The sequence below is a fragment of the Schistocerca piceifrons genome, chromosome 7 (genome assembly GCF_021461385.2).
Source record: "Schistocerca piceifrons isolate TAMUIC-IGC-003096 chromosome 7, iqSchPice1.1, whole genome shotgun sequence".
NCBI lineage: Eukaryota > Metazoa > Arthropoda > Insecta > Orthoptera > Acrididae > Schistocerca > Schistocerca piceifrons.
Window position 1 is genome coordinate 18,322,211 of NC_060144.1, and position 19,724 is coordinate 18,341,934.

Genomic DNA, 19,724 nt, shown 5'->3' on the forward strand with positions numbered 1-19,724 from the left:
CAGTTATTACAACAACAACAACAACAACAACAACAATAATAATAATAATAATAATAATAATAATAATAATATTGTTATTAAAGCACATCAGAGGTAAACTTTTTATTTTAAATTATCATAAATTTTATTTGTATTATTCAAAGATGGTGCAAGATGGCAACTACAATAACCATGACTCTGAGTGCAGTAATTGGAATTCAGCAAATATGCGTATTTCACTACTTTTTTCCCCAAATTAGTTCACAAATCCATTAGTTAGTTAAAATTTGTTTCCATCTGTAACAGTATTAATAAAGTCAGAAAGTTTTAATATTTGAAAGATCATAACATACAAATAATGCTAGAATAATATTTAACATTTAAATGCCAATCTAAAAACTGCTGAATTCAAACTGATCATCTAAAAAGAAAATAAACAAGAGTAAAAATGCACACAGTTCAAAAGTCGTAATTTTTTATGTTTGCACATGTGGTGTGTTGTCAAAATTGGTGTTTTGCCTTGATTAATGTCATTGCCTTAAATGTTCATTCACATCTATAAGTTGATCCAAAGGGTTCTTGCAGAGGTGGGATATTTGTTCTGAGTCTGCACCCAAGAAACTGTTCTACTGTTGAAAAGTGGAGTGTGATGATCGTATCAAATGGATTGTGAATCCAGTCATACCCAAATGAATGTTCTGGAAATTTGTCCTCAGATTGTTGACAAAGGTTTTGGAGATGTACTATGCCAATTTTATTAATTTTACCTACATTCACGTCATTTTCCTCCTCGAAGAAACCATTCAGATAAGAAAACATCTTGTAGTTATGCTTCTAGCTGTCCAAGTTTATATGCCTTAAAGAAATATGTTAAAATTATTCAGTTTCTCAAAACATAGGCCAAGTAGCATATATTAGGAGCCAAAAGTGTAGGACTGTCGTTCATTCGGAAAACATGAAATTCATCCTTCAGCACCATAATTCATTTATTCTTCAGCTCCGCAATACAATGAAAAACTTTACCACAAGACAACCAATGTACCTTCATGTGCAATAGAAGCTAATCATGAATAGAACCCACCTCCCTGCAAAGAATGGAAAGTAGCTTACTGTTTAAAGCTTGGGCTTTCACAAAATTCCTAACACTGCATCATTCAGCACTTAATAGATTTGTGGTTGTACAACTATAGAAGCCAATATCCCCAGTATATCGTGTACTATGTGATTTTTACAGAAGACCTCTCAGGGCTTTTTTAGGAACTGACACTTCCTTTTAGTTGTTGCTGGTGACATTTAAAAAATTAGATGGGGTTTACTTACATGGTCTAGCTGTTTTGTCTGTGGACGCATCTAGTTTTATGGGCTTGAAGCTGTCGTTTGCTAAAATCTCCAGACAAAGAAAACATTTGGTCATTTCTCATTATTCAAAACCTAGATATTTACATACTTTGATTTTGCGTTTAGAACTAATGTTGCTGATAGGAACAGAGGAAGATGTGAAAGAAAAGTGTACTTTGATTAAATTTGAATCTTTTTCCTTATTAGAACTACATAATTTCGAAGAAGCAGACACACTTGGGGAGTGACTTCCATGGGATCTCTTGGTACCACTGCAAATCAGCCACTTATCCATGGGAATTACAGAACTTGTATCACTTTATTTTAAATCTAGTTAACTATTACCACTGAAATACACTAGAACTCAACTTGTAGCTAACTCACTACATTCAACCTGACTCTGGAAGCCTGGCTGAACGGTCAAAATGGCTATGGTTAACAACTTATTCTTGTACCTAGTGGTGCAAGGAAGTGGCAGTCGCATAGTTGGCTTATTGTCATTAATGGCTGTTAAATGTTTGGTAAGTAGTTAACCCAGCAGGTGATTGGGGACGGGCTGCGTGATGAAATAATTGAGAGATTCATGACTTTCCACACCATTCCAGCTGACAATATTTGCTGGTCAGTTCTTGTGAAGTATGATAGCAAATTAGTGATGGGCCAGCTTCCTAACTTGGTTCATGGAAATGAGAATCTGAAACTATCAATATTTGTTCACTGGAAGACTCTTTCTTACAGAATATGATTTACAAATATTTAGATGAAAACCAGCATTCCCATCTCCTACTCTCTGCCCCACCACACCACCACCACCACGCTCTGAGGGCAGCTGTCGTGTAGTATGATGCCAAGTGAAGAAGTATGCAATTCAATCTTTGGGTTCAGGACAGTTATGCATTAATTGGTCTTTAGACATTACTCCATTGTATACTTAATAGCATAAAAATTGTTCATCAGCATTCTGGTCTTTGAACGCTACTCTGTTATATACTCAATGGCATAAAGATTGGTCATCAGCGTTCACAGCAGGGTCAGTCTTTCCAGCACTGACTTTGGTTCTCTCAGTACCTATTCCAAGAAGTTAAAACTACTTCGATACAAATACAATGTATTGTTACTGTCAGTAGTACAAATATTGATCGTGCTCTTGGAGCTGAATGATAAACATGCTGACTTTCCATACCGTGTGGCTCATGGAAAGAGAAAAATATACAAACAAACGAGCTGATGCGTGAATAACAGGGAGACTGTAAGATAGTCTGTAAATGACGTTCATAGTATTTGGAAAGAAAAATATGTACTGTTAAGAAAATATTGAGGAACAGCACTGGTAGAAAAATCAACAACACTGGGAAAAGATTTAAACTCAATTGATGAACAAACATGGGCTCAAATTGGATTATATGGAAGAGTAGTTGTAGTAGTTGTTGCTTATTTCTCTGAGCACAACTTTGTGTGCAGTGTACTGTATTGTCAGTACTTGAACTGAGGAATAGAAACCATCTTCATCAGTCTGTTAAAGAATACATACAAGAAGTCTGAGCTTCCATTTGATTACATAGAGAGACCAAAAACCTTCAGGATCAAGAAAGCGTGTGTGACAAGGCAACTCCATTTCACCAAAACTGTTTTTTGCAGTCATGGAAGAGATCTTAAATTCATAAACCTGGGCTCAGGAAGGAATTCTATTTCTGTGCCTCCCTGGTGGGATTCCTTGTTACATGCATCTAGCATATGGTTTTGATGATTTATTTTCATGCTAATTGTTCGTAATTCAGTAAGAACTGCTTCCAGTCTAACATTCCAGGCATCCACCTCACTTTTAATTCCTCGCCTTGGACTTCTATTTTTGCATTTATGGTATTAAATTCACACTTTACATTTGCATAGTTTTTACTTATCTACACTTTCAAATCTGCGGTGTCTTGTACTAATTGTTCTATTCTAGCATTTACATAATGAAGAACATGTAAAATCAACTTGTAATTAATTTCCTCCATATTTCTAATCTAGTTACAAGCGACACAGTCAAAATGGTAATAAGATTTCTTGAGGACGCAAAAGTAACATCCAGTAGTTCAAAACTAACACCACTAACAAAAAGACTGAAACAAACAACGTGGTCTTAGAACAGCTCATTGTAGTTGGTCACACACATCTTGCTGTCGCACAATGCTGATGAGAAACTGGGTCATTGCACTTTGTGGACCAGGGTTGCTGTAGGTTGGTGAGCAGCTGATGTTGATATAACTAGTTGCTGTGTCGTAATGGGGACATGAATGCAGTTGGCCACCATTCTTCCAACTCATGGACTTTATAAAATCTTCTGCTCCATATGTATTGTTGATAGTTTAATTTTAATTTATCACAAAGCTACTTCTTGAATTCTTTTTCTTTTGTGTTTGTATTTCCCCATGCACCTCATAATGTTCTGTTTACTTGGTTGTTAATTATCAACATTGACAATTATCAATCTTGAATTGAAATCTTCAATTTCTGTTGTTTAATTTCTCCCTTTCTTCTCTTTGTTATTGTTAAACTCCTAGTAATTATTGTTCAGGGTTCTGTCAGTAGGCCACCAGAATGTGATGTTCCCCGTTTAAATGTGTATGTCCTCAAATTTGACTTAATTGATTGCTCGTTGTGTTAGCTTTCTGAACTTCCAATATAATTTATGTATGAATGAGGGTGCAGGATTAAATGGACTTTGTAGATGGTGTTGCTGTCTTGTACAACATTGGAATTGAAATGCTTTGAGATATGTAGAACTCATCTAAATAAACAAATAGTTTCTTCTGTAACCAACTCTGTATATTATTCCATAAAATACAAAAACTTCTTCTAAATACTACTTGACTACATAGTAAACATCATATAAATCTGTATGTGTCACTTTGACAGTTTGTTACATGAATGAGTAATCAGTGTCCCTATTCTTCTTTAGTTTTGCATGTTACACTATGGACATTTAGTTTGGGCTTGCAGAATTACTTCAATCTGGGGTGTTGATGCATAGAGTACACACAAAGACTACACTGTTACTAAATATGGAGATCGTGTGGTCACTGCCCTACCTAGAACACTTGCAATTGCCCTCCGTACACTTTTACTTATTAAATTGCTACAGTGCTTAAAAGACGACACTGTCATTCGTGTAGTAGGTAAACATAGGGTTATGCATAACTTTACCAAAGTGATCTTTAACACTACAAAGTTTACAATGAGCATGTTTTATCAATTGTCTTATGGGACCTAGGCATGTACTTTATAATTGGAAACCAATCACTTCGTAGGGTTACTTGGTGAACAGTGAAGAGATGCCTGATGGGAAATACTAGGAGACAACAAAATAAGCAAATGAATCAGAAACAAACTGAACTGTGAGATATAATTACAAGAGCAATGAAAATGAAATGGAGGATGGAGGAACATCTAGCCAGGCGAATGGATGGTAGATGGACCAAGAATGTTCTTTGTTGCCTTCCAAGAGATATGACAAGATTAAGATAGTGACATAATAGAAAGTACATAAATCACATTAGAAAATATGCAGGAGTGATGTGGATGCATATCACAGACTATTCCACAGAAAAGCGTGAAGGAGACTGCTAAACAGTGGATGTCAGAAGACTAATGATTAAAATTGGTGGTGCTGATCTAATGAATATTTAAGTCCAGCAAAATAGTTGCAATAGCATTATTTTTTTTAAATGACGTAGCAAAATCATAATCAAACCCTTTCCATTTTTACTTATCAGAAAATTTAATTTAACCTCTAGGAGGTAATTACCTTTAGATTGCAAACTACTGTTCTTGTTACATGTGCACACCTACCTAATACAATACAGTGAACTAATGATAAATTTATTTTTAGTCTCGTGCCAGCCAGCCAGTGCATTATGTACTGGCATGGCAGGATGACGGTACCATCAGGGACGTGACTCGCCGATATTGCTCTCAGTGGCATAATGTGACACGTAAGCATCGTGTTGATGAGGATTGGTGGAAGGAGTCTCTCAAACCATTTATAGGCCGAAGGACAGCTCGTGATTACCAAGAGGATGAGGACTTGGACCGTCAGCTGCAGGATCGGCCCCTGCCTACCAGTCTTGCAGAGTGAGTTTCTTAAACAGTCTTATACATCAGGTCGTAGAATGTAAAAAGATGGTGACTTTGTTAAATAATGAAAGAAATAGTAATATTCTGATTACATGTTTGTGAACCATCTAAGGTAGATGCATCAGTCTTTGACAGTATAGTGATCAGACTTGTGTATTTCCTATAATGTTGCAACCCTGTGCTTAAAAATATCTCCCTTAGAGTTTTACTGAACTCTCTGAGCAACTTCTCACCTTAAATTGTTTGCACTGCCTAAAATTAAAAAAAAAAAAAAAAAAAAAAAAATATTTTCTAAGCCAGATCAGTAGCAACAGTCTTTGACATGCAAGATTTTCTTGTGTACCAGTCATTCACACTCATATGTACAAGTCACTGACAGGTAGCTCAACATATATGTAAAGAATTGTAAATAATTCTATGGTACTTTTGATACATAAATGTATGTTAAGTGAAAGAATAATGCGATGAGTTCTGTACCAGCCTCCGAACAGAACTGAGGCAAGCATAAAATCATGTGAAATTCATGATTTTCAATGAAAAGTATTCTAGGCTTTTGGGTTTCTTGTTCAATTATCCAAGCCCAGAACACATTTACCATGTAATTTTAGAATATGGGGCCACACAGTCAGCCACTTTCAGGACGTTGAATTCCCCAAGTTCTTGGTATGCTTTTAGCTGTTACATCAGGAATTCTCTCATGTGGAGAAAAAAAAGTATCAGTCATATGAGAAGCAAGCTTACCAGCAACATTTGCTGTTACAAATTGGATTTTTATGATATGGTTCCCAAGACTTAGTTTGCTAATTTGACTGTGCTTGGAATGATCTTTTTCCACCCTAGTGTGAGCCACATTAATCCTTTAATTTTTGAATAAAGAGAAATGTTTTCTTTTTATTTGCAGGTTTGTTTCACCTGTAAATCATAGCTGCCTCCACAAATTTTTTAATTGCCCTATGGTTAAGGACCTGAAAAATTCACATTTGCAATAAAGGAGAATTCTGCCTCAAAATGAAAAATTGCAAAATTATCTAGCAAATGGTATTTCATAGCAAATTGTATTCAGATGAACTATTTTATGAGTGATAGATTGAAAGAGCATTATTTTCTGCTTATAAGTATAAAAAATGTAACCAATTTTTTGTTATTTATATTGCACACCATTTGGCAAAGCCCTAATTAGAAAGATAATGCGGGCATGATCATGTCTGCAAAACAAAAAGCACACAAACATGACAATGTATCAGTATGTTTGATCTTTCAGTTCCATGCTAATTATTGATTGTAGAATGGTCTGTGAAACTACCTCGTTTATGACAGTGCCAACCTCGGCATGTAATTGGGTGGTAGCCATTACGGAATGCTTTGTGTAGAGGGTTGCTTGTTTTATTTTCATATTTTCAAATGAGTGAAAATACTAATCCTGGTCCAGTATTGAGTTTGATTACAAGCCTCACAATCCCAGAAGGGGCGAGTAATCACTGAGACCCTGTGTCAGTTCTGTTTTGGTAGAAAGACAGAACACAGATGTTGGCTGGCTGCCTTGCAAGAGAGAGGTGGGACTTGTATCCCCACACTACACCTCTCCCCTCTGGCAGTCATAATTCTAGATTCTTTACACTTGTGGCTGACAGCTAGTTTATAATGTCTGCAAACTGCACTATAGCAACCAGAAATCGAACTCTGTCAACAGATTTTGACCATACTGAAATTCCTCTCTAGTGTGTGAACAGTTAGTTTTTGTCAGGTATGGGTCACACAGCCCATGATAGGTTGAAATCTTATTCTGCAGATTTTGAAATTATCAGATTGGTTAGGAAAAGGAAAATAATGTTGAGGAACATCTTACCTAAAAGAAACAGTCTGTTCTGTGGAGATAGAATACTGCATCATCTCATCAGAAATAATCATTTATTGAAATCTGAAATAGATCCAAAATAAGAAAACACTCAAATATATTTTCAGGGGAAAAAAACTGTTGAAGTTTTTGCAAAACCAAACATTTCAGTCAAAAAACTCCGCAGTTGCCACAATTTCAAAGCACTCATATTTCGACTTAAGGTATGTAATGTGACAATGTTTTAAATTTGTACATTTAATCGTTTACGAATGAATTTTAGATGCAAAATTATCTCAGTTTGGCAATTGTAGCATTCAGTAGGTGAAAGTAACTTCATTTTCATATGATATAATTCTCCATACAGTATAATTTATTTGTATCACCAATATGAATATTGTATATAACGACATATAATTTCATTGTGTGTGTTCTTCATAAAGATTCAAACACAAGTGAAGATTACAATCTGTTACATTACGGGTACACATTTTATTTCCTTTTTTAAAGTACAGTGTATTATTGTCATTCATAATGGTATCAGAGCCAGGCAACAATAAACGGATGGTCTTCTTGCACACTCTGGTTGTTAACTAAAATGTAGCTTAGCATTTTAGCCCACTGCAACAGATTCTGCTGTTGACATGCTGTGCTGCTCGCGGTCTTGACACAGAACGGAAAAACAAAAACATTTATGGAATATACAATATCTTATTATGAAAATAGAATCATTTAAGCTCAGAAAAATTCTTTTACATACATATTAAATTACTACCACCTTATGTCACCTGTATTAGCTTACATGGAAAGTATAGCAGTGTGAAAGTTTCCATAACTTGTCATACTTCAAATTACTTTTAAGATTAAAGGAAAGCACTCACCAAAAAGCAGAAGCATTGATTTATCAATAGACACACACAAAAGACTGAAAACTTGTCCTCTTTTGAAGTTACCCTGTGATAAGCTACACACACACACACACACACACACACACACACACACACACACACACACACAAAGTGTGCATGCACTTCCTTCACTGACTTTCTACCACATCTGCACATTTACCTCTTGGATCTCTACTTGCTACTGTTGATGCCATCTCCATATACACCAACGTCCCTCATGCCCATGGCCTTGGTTCTATCAGACACTACCTCTCCCTACATCCTCCAGACTCTAAACCCACCACCTCATTCCTTATGCGCCTTACCAACCATATCTTGACCCATGACTACTTTTCCTTTGAAGGGAAGGTTTACAAATAAATCTGTGGCACAGCCCAGGGTAACTGCATGGCACCCTCTTGTGCCATGGGCCACCTAGAGGAAGCCTTCCTAGCCTCCCAAAACTCCCAACCACTAGTATGGTTCAGGCTCGTTGATGATATCTTCATGATATGGACTCAGGGCTTAAACACCCTATCCACATTAATTCAAAACCTCAACACCTCTTCTCCCATCTGTTTCACCTGGTCTCCTCCACCCAACATGCCACCTTCCTGGATGCTGACCTTCATCTTACAGATGGCTCTACTCACATCTACATCCACATTAAACTAAGTAGCAAACAGTTCCTATATTTTGACAGCTGCCATCCATTTCACACCAAAAAATTGCTCCCATACAGTCTAGCCACCAATGTGCAGTGTATCTACAGTGATGAGAACTACCTTGCTCAGTATGCAGAAGGCCTGACAAAGGTCTTCACAGACAGGTAACCCGATCCACAAACAGATTTCTCATGCCACATCCTCACACAACCCCAATCTTCCCACCATCCTGCAAGAATCAGCTAAAAGGAACCCCACCTCCTGCCACCAGTATCTCCCTGTACTGGTAACAACTGAACTGTACCCTTCGTCACAAATTTGATTCTCTCTCACCTGTCCTGAAATGAGCCAGCCGACCTACACGACATCCTAGCCCATTCCCATCCCTATGCCACTTGCACTCCTAACTCCTTGCCATAGGGATATGATCCCTGTGGTGACCAAGATGCAATACCTATCCAATCCACCCACACTGCACCTCTTACTTTAGTCCTGTCACAGGCTTATTGTACCCCACAAGAAGCTCTGTAAAAGTAGCCATGTTATATACCAACTCTGATGCGGACATTGCAGAGCCTTTTATTTTGGCATGACTACCAACCAGCTGTCCACAAGGATGAATGACACCTGGTAGTACAGCATGCAGATGAGCACAACATGCTCAATTTCAATCGCTGCTTCACAGCACAAGCCATCTGGATCCTCTTCTCCGTTGCTCCTGCGATCATTCTGGACTCAATCTCAGGTAACCCACTACCCCTGGACCCTCCACCAACAGTTTTTCCTTCCTCCACCCTATCATTCCCTCCTAATTCACATCCCCACATCATCCTCAGTGTGTTGCTTCCCACCGGCAGCTGCAAATATGTAAGCCCATGTACCTGATACTACCGCCCCCTCCCCCCCTCTCCCTGCGTTCCTAGTCTGAAAACTGGCCTCCCTCCGAGCTGCTAACCACTCACCTACAGTCCTTCTCCCTGCCTTCCATATCCCTCCTCACTTATCCACCCCACGCAACACTGCTGCCACCACAACCAGTCCATCTGCCGCAAAATATCATTGGCACTGCCAGTATAGCTGGCACCACGTACAGGTGTGTGTGTGTGTGTGTGTGTGTGTGTGTGTGTGTGTGAGTGAGGAATATATATGGTGAGAAAACATAACTAATGGTCTCATTGGTAGCAATAATTTTTTAAAATTCTTGTTCCAGGTATAAAAACCATCCCCTCTATGTTTTGAAGAAGGACCTGCTTAAGTTCCAAGCCATATATCCTCCAGATGCGCCTACACTTGGCTTTGTTCGTGGTCACCCTGTTTACGCTAGGGAATGTGTCCACACATTGCACTCCAGGGAAATATGGCTGAAAGAGGCAAAAGTAGTCAGGCTTGGAGAAACACCATACAAGATAGTAAAAGCACGTCCAAAGTGGGACCGTGTAAGAACTTTAAATTTATTTATCATAATTTGACATTTAATCATATTAATATTTTTGTCATAAAGTAAGATTTGGTTTTTCTTATAAAACAGTAAAAGAATAAATGAAGGAATTAGATCTGCATGACCACCCCTTTGTTTAAATGCATCAGTCTGGGACATTTTCAGAAGTTGCAGCAAAGACTAGTATTCTTGAAATGATAATTAAATGGACGCCCTAGCTGCAAACAGGCATTGATGTACTTCATTGGGAACATGTTGAAAATGTCCCCAATGAAGTACATCAACGCCTGTTTGCAGCTAGGCTGCCCATTTAATTATCATTTCATTTCTATCAAAGCTGCATGGTCATCTACAGTAACGGTTCTTTCGGGAACAGATACTACTGTCATATAACTAGTATTCTTATTTCATGATTTTATTCATTATGTTGGTAAAAAAAATGAAACTAACATGAGTTCTCCTGTTAAGGAATATATATATATATATATATATATAAAAAACAAACAAAGATGATGTGACTTACCAAATGAAAGTGTTGGCAGGTCGACACACACACAAAATTCAAGCTTTCGCAACAAACTGTTGCCTCATCAGGACAGAGGGAAGGAGAGGGAAAGACGAAAGGATGTGGGTTTTAAGGGAGAGGGTAAGGAGTCATTCCAATCCCGGGAGCGGAAAGACTTACCTTAGGGGGAAAAAAGGACGGGTATACACTCGCGCGCACACACACACATATCCATCCACACATATACAAACACAAGCAGACATATTGTCTTCAAATATGTCTGCTTGTGTTTGTATATGTGTGGATGGATATGTGTGTGCGTGCGAGTGTATACCCGTCCTTTTTCCCCCCTAAGGTAAGTCTTTCCGCTCCCGGGATTGGAATGACTCCTTACCCTCTCCCTTAAAACCCACATCCTTTTGTCTTTCCCTCTCCTTCCCTCTTTCCTGATGAGGCAACAGTTTGTTGCGACAGCTTGAATTTTGTGTGTATGTTTGTTTGTGTGTCTGTCGACCTGCCAACACTTTCATTTGGTAAGTCACATCATCTTTGTTTATATATAAACAAAGATGATGTGACTTACCAAACAAAAGCGCTGGCAGGTCGATAGACACACAAACATACACACAAAATTCTAGCTCTCGCAACCACCGGTTGCTTCGTCAGGAAAGAGGGAAGGAGAGGGAAGGACGAAAGGATGTGGGTTTTAAGGGAGAGGGTAAGGAGTCATTCCAATCCCGGGAACGGAAAGACTTACCTTAGGGGGGAAAAAAGGAAGGGTATACACTCGCACGCACACACACACATATCCATCCACACATATACAGACACAAGCAGACATATGAAAAGGCAAAGAGTTTGGGCAGAGATGTCAGTCGAGGCGGACGTACAGAGGCAAAGATGTTGTCGAATGACAGGTGAGGTATGAGTGGCGGCAACTTGAAATTAGCGGAGATTGAGGCCTGGTGGATAACGGGAAGAGAGGATATATTGAAGAGCAAGTTCCCATCTCCGGAGTTCAGATAGGTTGGTGTTAGTGGGAAGTATCCAGATAACCCGGACGGTGTAACACTGTGCCAAAATGTGCTGGCCGTGCACCAAGGCATGTTTAGCCACAGGGTGATCCTCATTACCAACAAACACTGCCTGTGTCCATTCATGCGAATGGACAGTTTGTTGCTGGTCATTCCCACATAGATTGCATCACAGTGTAGGCAGGTCAGTTGGTAAATCACGTGGGTGCTTTCACATGAGGCTATGCCTTTGATCGTGTACACCTTCCGGGTTACAGGACTGGAGTAGGTGGTGGTGGGAGGGTGCATGGGACAGGTTTTACACCGGGGGAAGTTACAAGGGTAGCAGCCAGAGGGTAGGGAAGAAGGTTTGGGGATTTCATAGGGATGAACTAAGAGGTTCCGAAGGTTAGGTGGACGGCGGAAAGACACTATTGGTGGGGTGGGGAGGATTTCATGAAGGATGGATCTCATTTCAGGGCAGGATTTGAGGAAGTTGTATCCCTGCTGGAGAGCCACATTCAGAATCTGGTCCAGTCCTGGAAAGTATCCTGTCACAAGTGGGGCACTTTTGTGGTTCTTCTGTGGGGGATTCTGGGTTTGAGGGGATGAGGAAGTGGCTCTGGTTATTTGCTTCTGTACCAGGTCGGGAGGGTAGTTGCGGGATGCGAAAGCTGTTTTCAAGTTGTTGGTGTAATGGTTCAGGGATTCCGGACTGGAGCAGATTCGTTTGCCACGAAGACCTAGGCTGTAGGGAAGGGACTGTTTGATGTGGAATGAGTGGCAGCTGTCATAATGGAGGTACTGTTGTTTGTTGGTGGGTTTGATGTGGACGGATGTGTGAAGTTGGCCATTGGACAGGTGGAGGTCAACGTCAAGGAAAGTGGCATGGGATTTGGAGTAGGACCAGGTGAATCTGATGGAACCAAAGGAGTTGAGGTTGGAGAGGAAATTCTGGAGTTCTTCTTCACTATGAGTCCAGATCATGAAGATGTCATAATAAATCTGTACCAAACTTTGAGTTGGCAGGCCTGGGTAACCAAGAAGGCTTCCTCTAAGCGACCCATGAATAGGTGGGCGTACGAGGGGTCCATCCTGGTACCCATGGCTGTTCCCTTTAATTGTTGGTATGTCTGGCCTTCAAAAGTGAAGAAGTTGTGGGTCAGGATGAAGCTGGCTAAGGTGATGAGGAAAGAGGTTTTAGGTAGGGTGGCAGGTGATCAGCGTGAATGGAAATGCTCCATCGCAGCGAGGCCCTGGACGTGCGGAATATTTGTGTATAAGGAAGTGGCATCAATGGTTACAAGAATGGTTTCTGGGGGTAACAGATTGGGTTTGTCGAACGCCTGGAATCCCTACCCAATCTGTTACCCCCGGAAACCATCCTTGTAACCATTGATGCCACTTCCTTATACACAAATATTCCGCACGTCCAGGGCCACGCTGCGATGGAGCATTTCCATTCACGCCGATCACCTGCCACCCTACCTAAAACCTCTTTCCTCATCACCTTAGCCAGCTTCATCCTGACCCACAACTTCTTCACTTTTGAAGGCCAGACATACCAACAATTAAAGGGAACAGCCATGGGTACCAGGATGGCCCCCTAGTACGCCCACCTATTCATGGGTCGCTTAGAGGAAGCCTTCTTGGTTACCCAGGACTGCCAACCCAAAGTTTAGTACAGATTTATTGATGACATTTTCATGATCTGGACTCACAGTGAAGAAGAACTCCAGAATTTCCTCTCCAACCTCAACTCCTTTGGTTCCATCAGATTCACCTGGTCCTACTCCAAATCCCATGCCACTTTCCTTGACGTTGACCTCCACCTGTCGAATGGCCAACTTCAAACGTCCGTCCACATCAAACCCACCAACATACAACAGTACCTCCATTATGACAGCTGCCACCCATTCCACATCAAACGGTCCCTTCCCTATAGCCTAGGTCTTTGTGGCAAACGAAACTGCTCCAGTCCGGAATCCCTGAACCATTACACCAACAACCTGACAACAGCTTTCGCATCCCACAACTACCCTCCCGACCTGGTACAGAAGCAAATAACCAGAGCCACTTCCTCATCCCCTCAAACCCAGAATCCCCCACAGAAGAACCACAAAAGTGCCCCACTTGTGACAGGATACTTTCCAGGACTGGACCAGACTCTGAATGTGGCTCTCCAGCAGGGATACGACTTCCTCAAATCCTGCCCTGAAATGAGATCCATCCTTCATGAAATCCTCCCCACTCCACCAAGAGTGTCTTTCCGCCGTCCACCTAACCTTCGTAACCTCTGGGTTCATCCCTATGAAATTCCCAAACCACCTTCCCCACCCTCTGGCTCCTATCCTTGTATCCGCCCCCGGTGTAAAACCTGTCCCATGCACCCTCCCACCACCACCTACTCCAGTCCTGTAACCCGGAAGGTGTACACAATCAAAGGCAGAGCCACATATGAAAGCACCCATGTGATTTACCAACTGACCTGCCTACACTGTGATGCATTCTATGTGGGAATGACCAGCAACAAACTGTCCATTCGCATGAATGGACACAGGCAGACAGTGTTTGTTGGTAATGAGGATCACCCTGTGGCTAAGCATGCCTTGGTGTACGGCAAGCACATCTTGGCACAGTGTTACACCGTCCGGGTTATCTGGATACTTCCCACCAACACCAACCTATCCGAACTCCGGAGATGGGAACTTGCTCTTCAATATATCCTCTCTTCCCGTTACCCACCAGGCCTCAATCTCCGCTAATTTCACGTTGCCGCCACTCATACCTCACCTGTCATACATCATCATCTTTGCCTCTGCACTTCCGCCTCGATTGACATCTCTGCCCAAACTCTTTGTCTTTAAATATGTCTGCTTGTGTCTGTATATGTGTGGATGGATATGTGTGTGTGTGCGCGCGCGAGTGTATACCCGTCATTTTTTCCCCCTAAGGTAAGTCTTTCCACTCCCGGGATTGGAATGACTCCTTACCCTCTCCCTTAAAACCCACATCCTTTCGTCTTTCCCTCTCCTTCTCTCTTTCCTGATGAGGCAACAGTTTGTTGCGAAAGCTTGAATTTTGTGTGTATGTTTGTGTTTGTTTGTGTGTCTATCGACCTGCCAGCGCTTTTGTTTGGTAAGTCACATCATCTTTGTTTTTAGGTATATTTTTCCCATGTGGAATGTTTCCCTCTATTTTTATATATATATATATAAGCTTTTAAAAATGAGAGAGGTGGGAGTTGTATAAAAAATATGCTGAGGATATTATATTTTCTTCCCGAATAAGCAGTGTTACTGACAAGGAAAGTTTGGTGATATACTGATAGCACTGTGTTTGTCACAAAAGAAAGTAACTGTATAACAAAATGAGATAGGCTTGCTGTTCAGGAAAATTAGCTGCTATTTGGGTTGCTGCATTTATACTTTCTGTGTATTATTGGGAGCAGTGGGAATATGATGTAAGACAGCTCTAGGGAATTCGTGGAAATTGCTAGCAGTGTAGCAGGTTAGCAGATTATCTCATTGTTTGTGGAGCTCATTCTGATCCAATATCATGTGATCTCTGTCCAAATATAGTTGTATATTCAGAGTATGATATTACAGAGTTAAGACACAATCTCTTGTTGTAATGTCCCTTTGTCACATCTCCTTGATACAATAATAGTAATAGATTTGTTGATGTGTTTGCTGTGAGAAGTGTGCTGATCATAATATTAATGGTCTTGAGGGGGTTTATCCCTGAAATAGTGTTTTGGTGTGGAAGACTATTGCATATGATTTACTGTACTCTATAGTCAAGTGTCTGGAAATACAGATATAAGAATGTAAACTCCCTAGTCTTCACTATGCCCTGTGTCATTTCTAAGCTGCCCAGTTTCTTCTGGGCAGTTACAAAGCTTTTCCAATTATTTGTTTCCTGTTTCTGTCCTTTCTTTCTCCTCCCATTAACCTGTTGAGTTTTTCATGTATAATTTTCTTTTTTTCTTGTTCTGTACTCCCTAAAGTTTTGTCTTGGTGCTGCATATATGTTACAATTTTTTGATTTTTTGTATATTTAATGACTTTTATGTTTGAACTGTTGTTGTTTGGATTTTCTACATATCCCGTTAATTAAATTTCTGAGCAACTTTTGCCTCCTTTTCTTTTTTTTCCACCAAATGATTTCTTCTTCATCCTGGTATCACTTCTGTTATCCACAGCTGCCCTCTTTAGGCTGCTTTTAATTACAATGGTGCCAGGACTGACAGATATCAACCCTGTAAATGGCAGGGTAATATTCTAGGATGGTTTGAAGTCTTGGAATTAGAAATTCAGAGGTATCAACATTATACATCATTCAGCAAGACCTTGTACAGCTGCTGAGATGGTGCCTCGATGGCGTGCGGGATCCTGGGTGCTGGAGCTCGCCTCAGGAGAACACTTGGCAGTGGCCAGTGGAGGGTACCAGGCAGGGAGGTGGCTACAGCAGCGGTGCAATGTCAGTGTCCAGAGGGGCATTTGGCATCCCACCCACAGCAGAATTTGAGTGGGATGGTCAGCCCACAGCTTGCAGTGGGGCTCTGTGTGTGATGCATCAAGGCATGAATTGTGAAACAAAGTCCCATAGACACCCAGAGGTTGACCTGTGGCAGCCTGAAGAAGGCCCCATCTGGATGGATGCCCATTTAAGCTCCAGTGGCATCAGGCTAGTTACAGATGAGGCTGTGTGACCCACATAGGGATGAAGACTGTTGTGAAGCAGTTCTCAACATACACAACAGTCAAAGAAATACCACTAGGCTTGAGCGAACAGTACTTATACTTGCTCAGCCGTGTTCTGTTATGACTAGAGACAGGATTATATGCATTTGCATGTTGCATATGCATTTGCATATTTGGCTCCTTTTCATCAGTTATTGCATATTTTAACTGAAAACCAGTGATAATGCATATTTTTGCTCTTTGTTTGCAATCTTTTAAAAATTTAGATAGGCGGTCTGTAGCTCAATCTAGTTTTGATGCCTCACGGATTGACCACGCCCTACAACTGCGTGCAATCACTAACCGAGAGGCCACTGCAAAGTGAAATCGTTACAGAAAAGGAACAGGTAAACAGTCAATATTCTGCACTTTTCCAGCCAATACATTGAAATTTTGAAGTGGATAGGTTGGCCAGTCGGCCCATTGATGTTGAAGTCCACTAGGAAAGATGTTGACCCAACATAATCTTAATACCTTTGATTTGGCATTTAAAACACCTCTTTTATGTTTTACACATTTATAGCTCTTTGAGGAGTCATATTTTTGCAAAGTAGTTTTAAGTTTTTTGTGCTTTCATCTTGTCTGTGGTCGAACTCTCTCTCTCTCTCTCTCTCTCTCTCTCTCTCTCTCTCTCTCTCTCTCTCTCTCTCCCTCCCTCCCTCTCTCTCTCTCTCTCTCTCCCTCCCTCCCTCCCTCCCCCCTCCCTCCCCCCTCCTCCCCCCTCCTCCCCCCCCCCCACCCCGCATCCCCCCTCTCTCTAACTTACTGAATTTCAACTGACAATTAATACTAGGTTACAGTCACTATTGGTTTCAGGACCAGACCTTTGCAGTCATTAATTTGATTTGTGAATCTTTATTTTACTATAATATAATAAATCTGTTATTGTTTTTCGCACACACCCCCTTCCTCCAAACATCACCCACATATGTTGATTTCTCAAAAATTGTATTCATTACAATTAACCTGAGTGCAGCAGACAATTCTATAAATACTCCTCCCTTCTAATTTTGCTTTTGAAAGACTGACCACTCAAATTATTTCCTATTGATTCTCTCCAGTGACAGCCGCATTTCAAGTTCAGTCATGATAAGAATCCTATCATGTTTAACATATATAAAATATTGTGTTCCTATTGAAATTTCATTGACTTCTGCATGTGACTGTCAGGTTTTCTACATGAGTATTGCTGGGTATATACATTTAATTTCATTGTCACTGGGAGGTTTAACTATATTTTCCAATGGAAGCTCTTGTTGGAATATAAACAACTTCAAGGAAAAAGTTATGTCACCAAATAGCAGAGGTGCTGGGCTGTCGAAAGACATGTAAATGAGTCAGTGCAGAGATTATGTCGCATTAGTTGTCCAGATGTGTGGCAAGCCCTGTGTTTCATATCCACCTGCCTGTGGTAGTAGCACTTACAGGATATTGTTTAGAAGGCAGGACAGCTCACTGAATGCGCTTATCATTGTTGTTGGATCTGTCTGCGTTTGTTGGACAATGCGATCCTTGTTCCTTTCGGTGTGTGTTGGACGTCCATATCCCAAACATCATGCGTGCTTGTCTTCCTGTATCCGTTGCCACCAACAACTTGCAGTGCTGATGTATGTAATACCAGTGCGATGCGCAGTACAATGATAGAACCACCCAGCCGCTGCAGCCCCATGGTGAGGCTCCTCGTGAACTCTGCTGCCTGGGAAATGCGCTGTCACACACATCTCTTTGGCATAGTGCTCATTCAGGTGCTTTAGTGATGCTACCCACTGTCGTGCTGATAGGTGAGGTAGTTTGGGGCCATCTTGTGTAAACTGACGGCCACATCAGCCCAAGCTCCTCCGTGATGGCCGACCGTGCAGAAGTAATCATTGGTATAGCTAATGATATGCAACATTACCACCCAGTTTGCAGTGGATCTGTTGAGTTCTTTTGGGTGCATTTTTTAATGATGATTAGTGTATAAGTGAAATTGTTGGTATGGAAAGAGGTGGTTCGTTTTAAGTTCTAGCTGAAAGTTACGTTACGACACATCAGAAGCAGCTTTTACTACATAAAAATTTGTTTGATGAGGTATGTTCTAGCTTTTGGACAATTCCTTGTTTGCTCTGATGGAGGATTCATTTGAAATCTGACAAAATTCTTAGTTTCATGTAAATCTGTAGGCTTTTCTGGCCATTGTCATATAAAGTAAAATCTTCTATGTTGTTTGGCCACATCATGTTCCTCTTCAATTTCTTCTAAATATTCAGTGGTTTGACCCCTTTTCTGGGATCTTCTTCATGATCCTGTAGTGTTCCCAATTATCTGAACACTGTCAAAGAGCAGTCACATTCACTTGTGAGTGCGGAAAAACTCCCTTTTATAAGTGAACACAACACCGGTCTTTGACAGTATTCAACTAACCTGCAACATCAGAAGACCCCAGCAGAAGGGTCAAAACATTGATTTTAAATGTGAATATTTTAGGTTAGGCTTTACCGTGACTGTTATTGACATTAAATGAAACAACAAGTTTACTGTTACCAGTCACGTTTTATTTATTTCCACGATGCGTTTCAAAGTTTTAAACCTCCATCATTGGGTGGATTTACATTAGTTAGTATGACATTTGTGTGTGTGTTGTGTTATGATTTTTTGGAGGAACTTGTGGCACTGCCTAGTGGAGAAACAAGACACTATTTTAGAACATGGTTTTGGATTTCTTCCGACAAAATTCTCAAAACACTCCAAATCTACAAACACCAAACGAAAAAACCGGAATCCATCTTAAATGACAAAAATGACAATATTTACAATAGCATCATCTCTGTTTTGAGCAACTGCCTAGTCTTGAAATGCGCGCGCGCGCGCGCTGCGCGCGCGCGCGCTCACACACACACACACACACACACACACACACACACACACCTTAATATTTACCATAAATATTGACAGCTGCCAAGAGTACAAGAGATTGACATCATTTACAGATAATTCATCACGTCAACAGCTTGTACCCCTTGTCAGCTTGAAACTGTATGTACATCAACTACACCTCCTCAACATCACCTCGAAATGCTTTAAACAATCATTCTGTAATAATGTTGTTACGATGTATATTCTTTGCACTTTGCGATTATGTCTTCTCCTCTGCTACAAACCTTGCACCCAGCAGATTCTAGGCGCCATATTTGTTTACAAATGTGACAGTATACATGTGAT

The 19,724-nt window shown here is 40.6% G+C and overlaps 1 protein-coding gene across 1 annotated transcript in view; it reads left to right on the forward strand.

Annotated features, from left to right (window-relative positions):
• The window catches only part of LOC124805280 (DNA repair protein complementing XP-C cells), a 67,743-nt gene that overhangs the window by 24,242 nt on the left and 23,777 nt on the right, over positions 1–19,724 (forward strand). The window contains exons 2-3 of the mRNA XM_047265792.1: positions 5,192–5,433; positions 10,033–10,258. Of these exons, the coding sequence (XP_047121748.1) occupies positions 5,192–5,433; positions 10,033–10,258 (468 nt within the window). The remainder of the gene's footprint in view (positions 1–5,191; positions 5,434–10,032; positions 10,259–19,724) is intronic.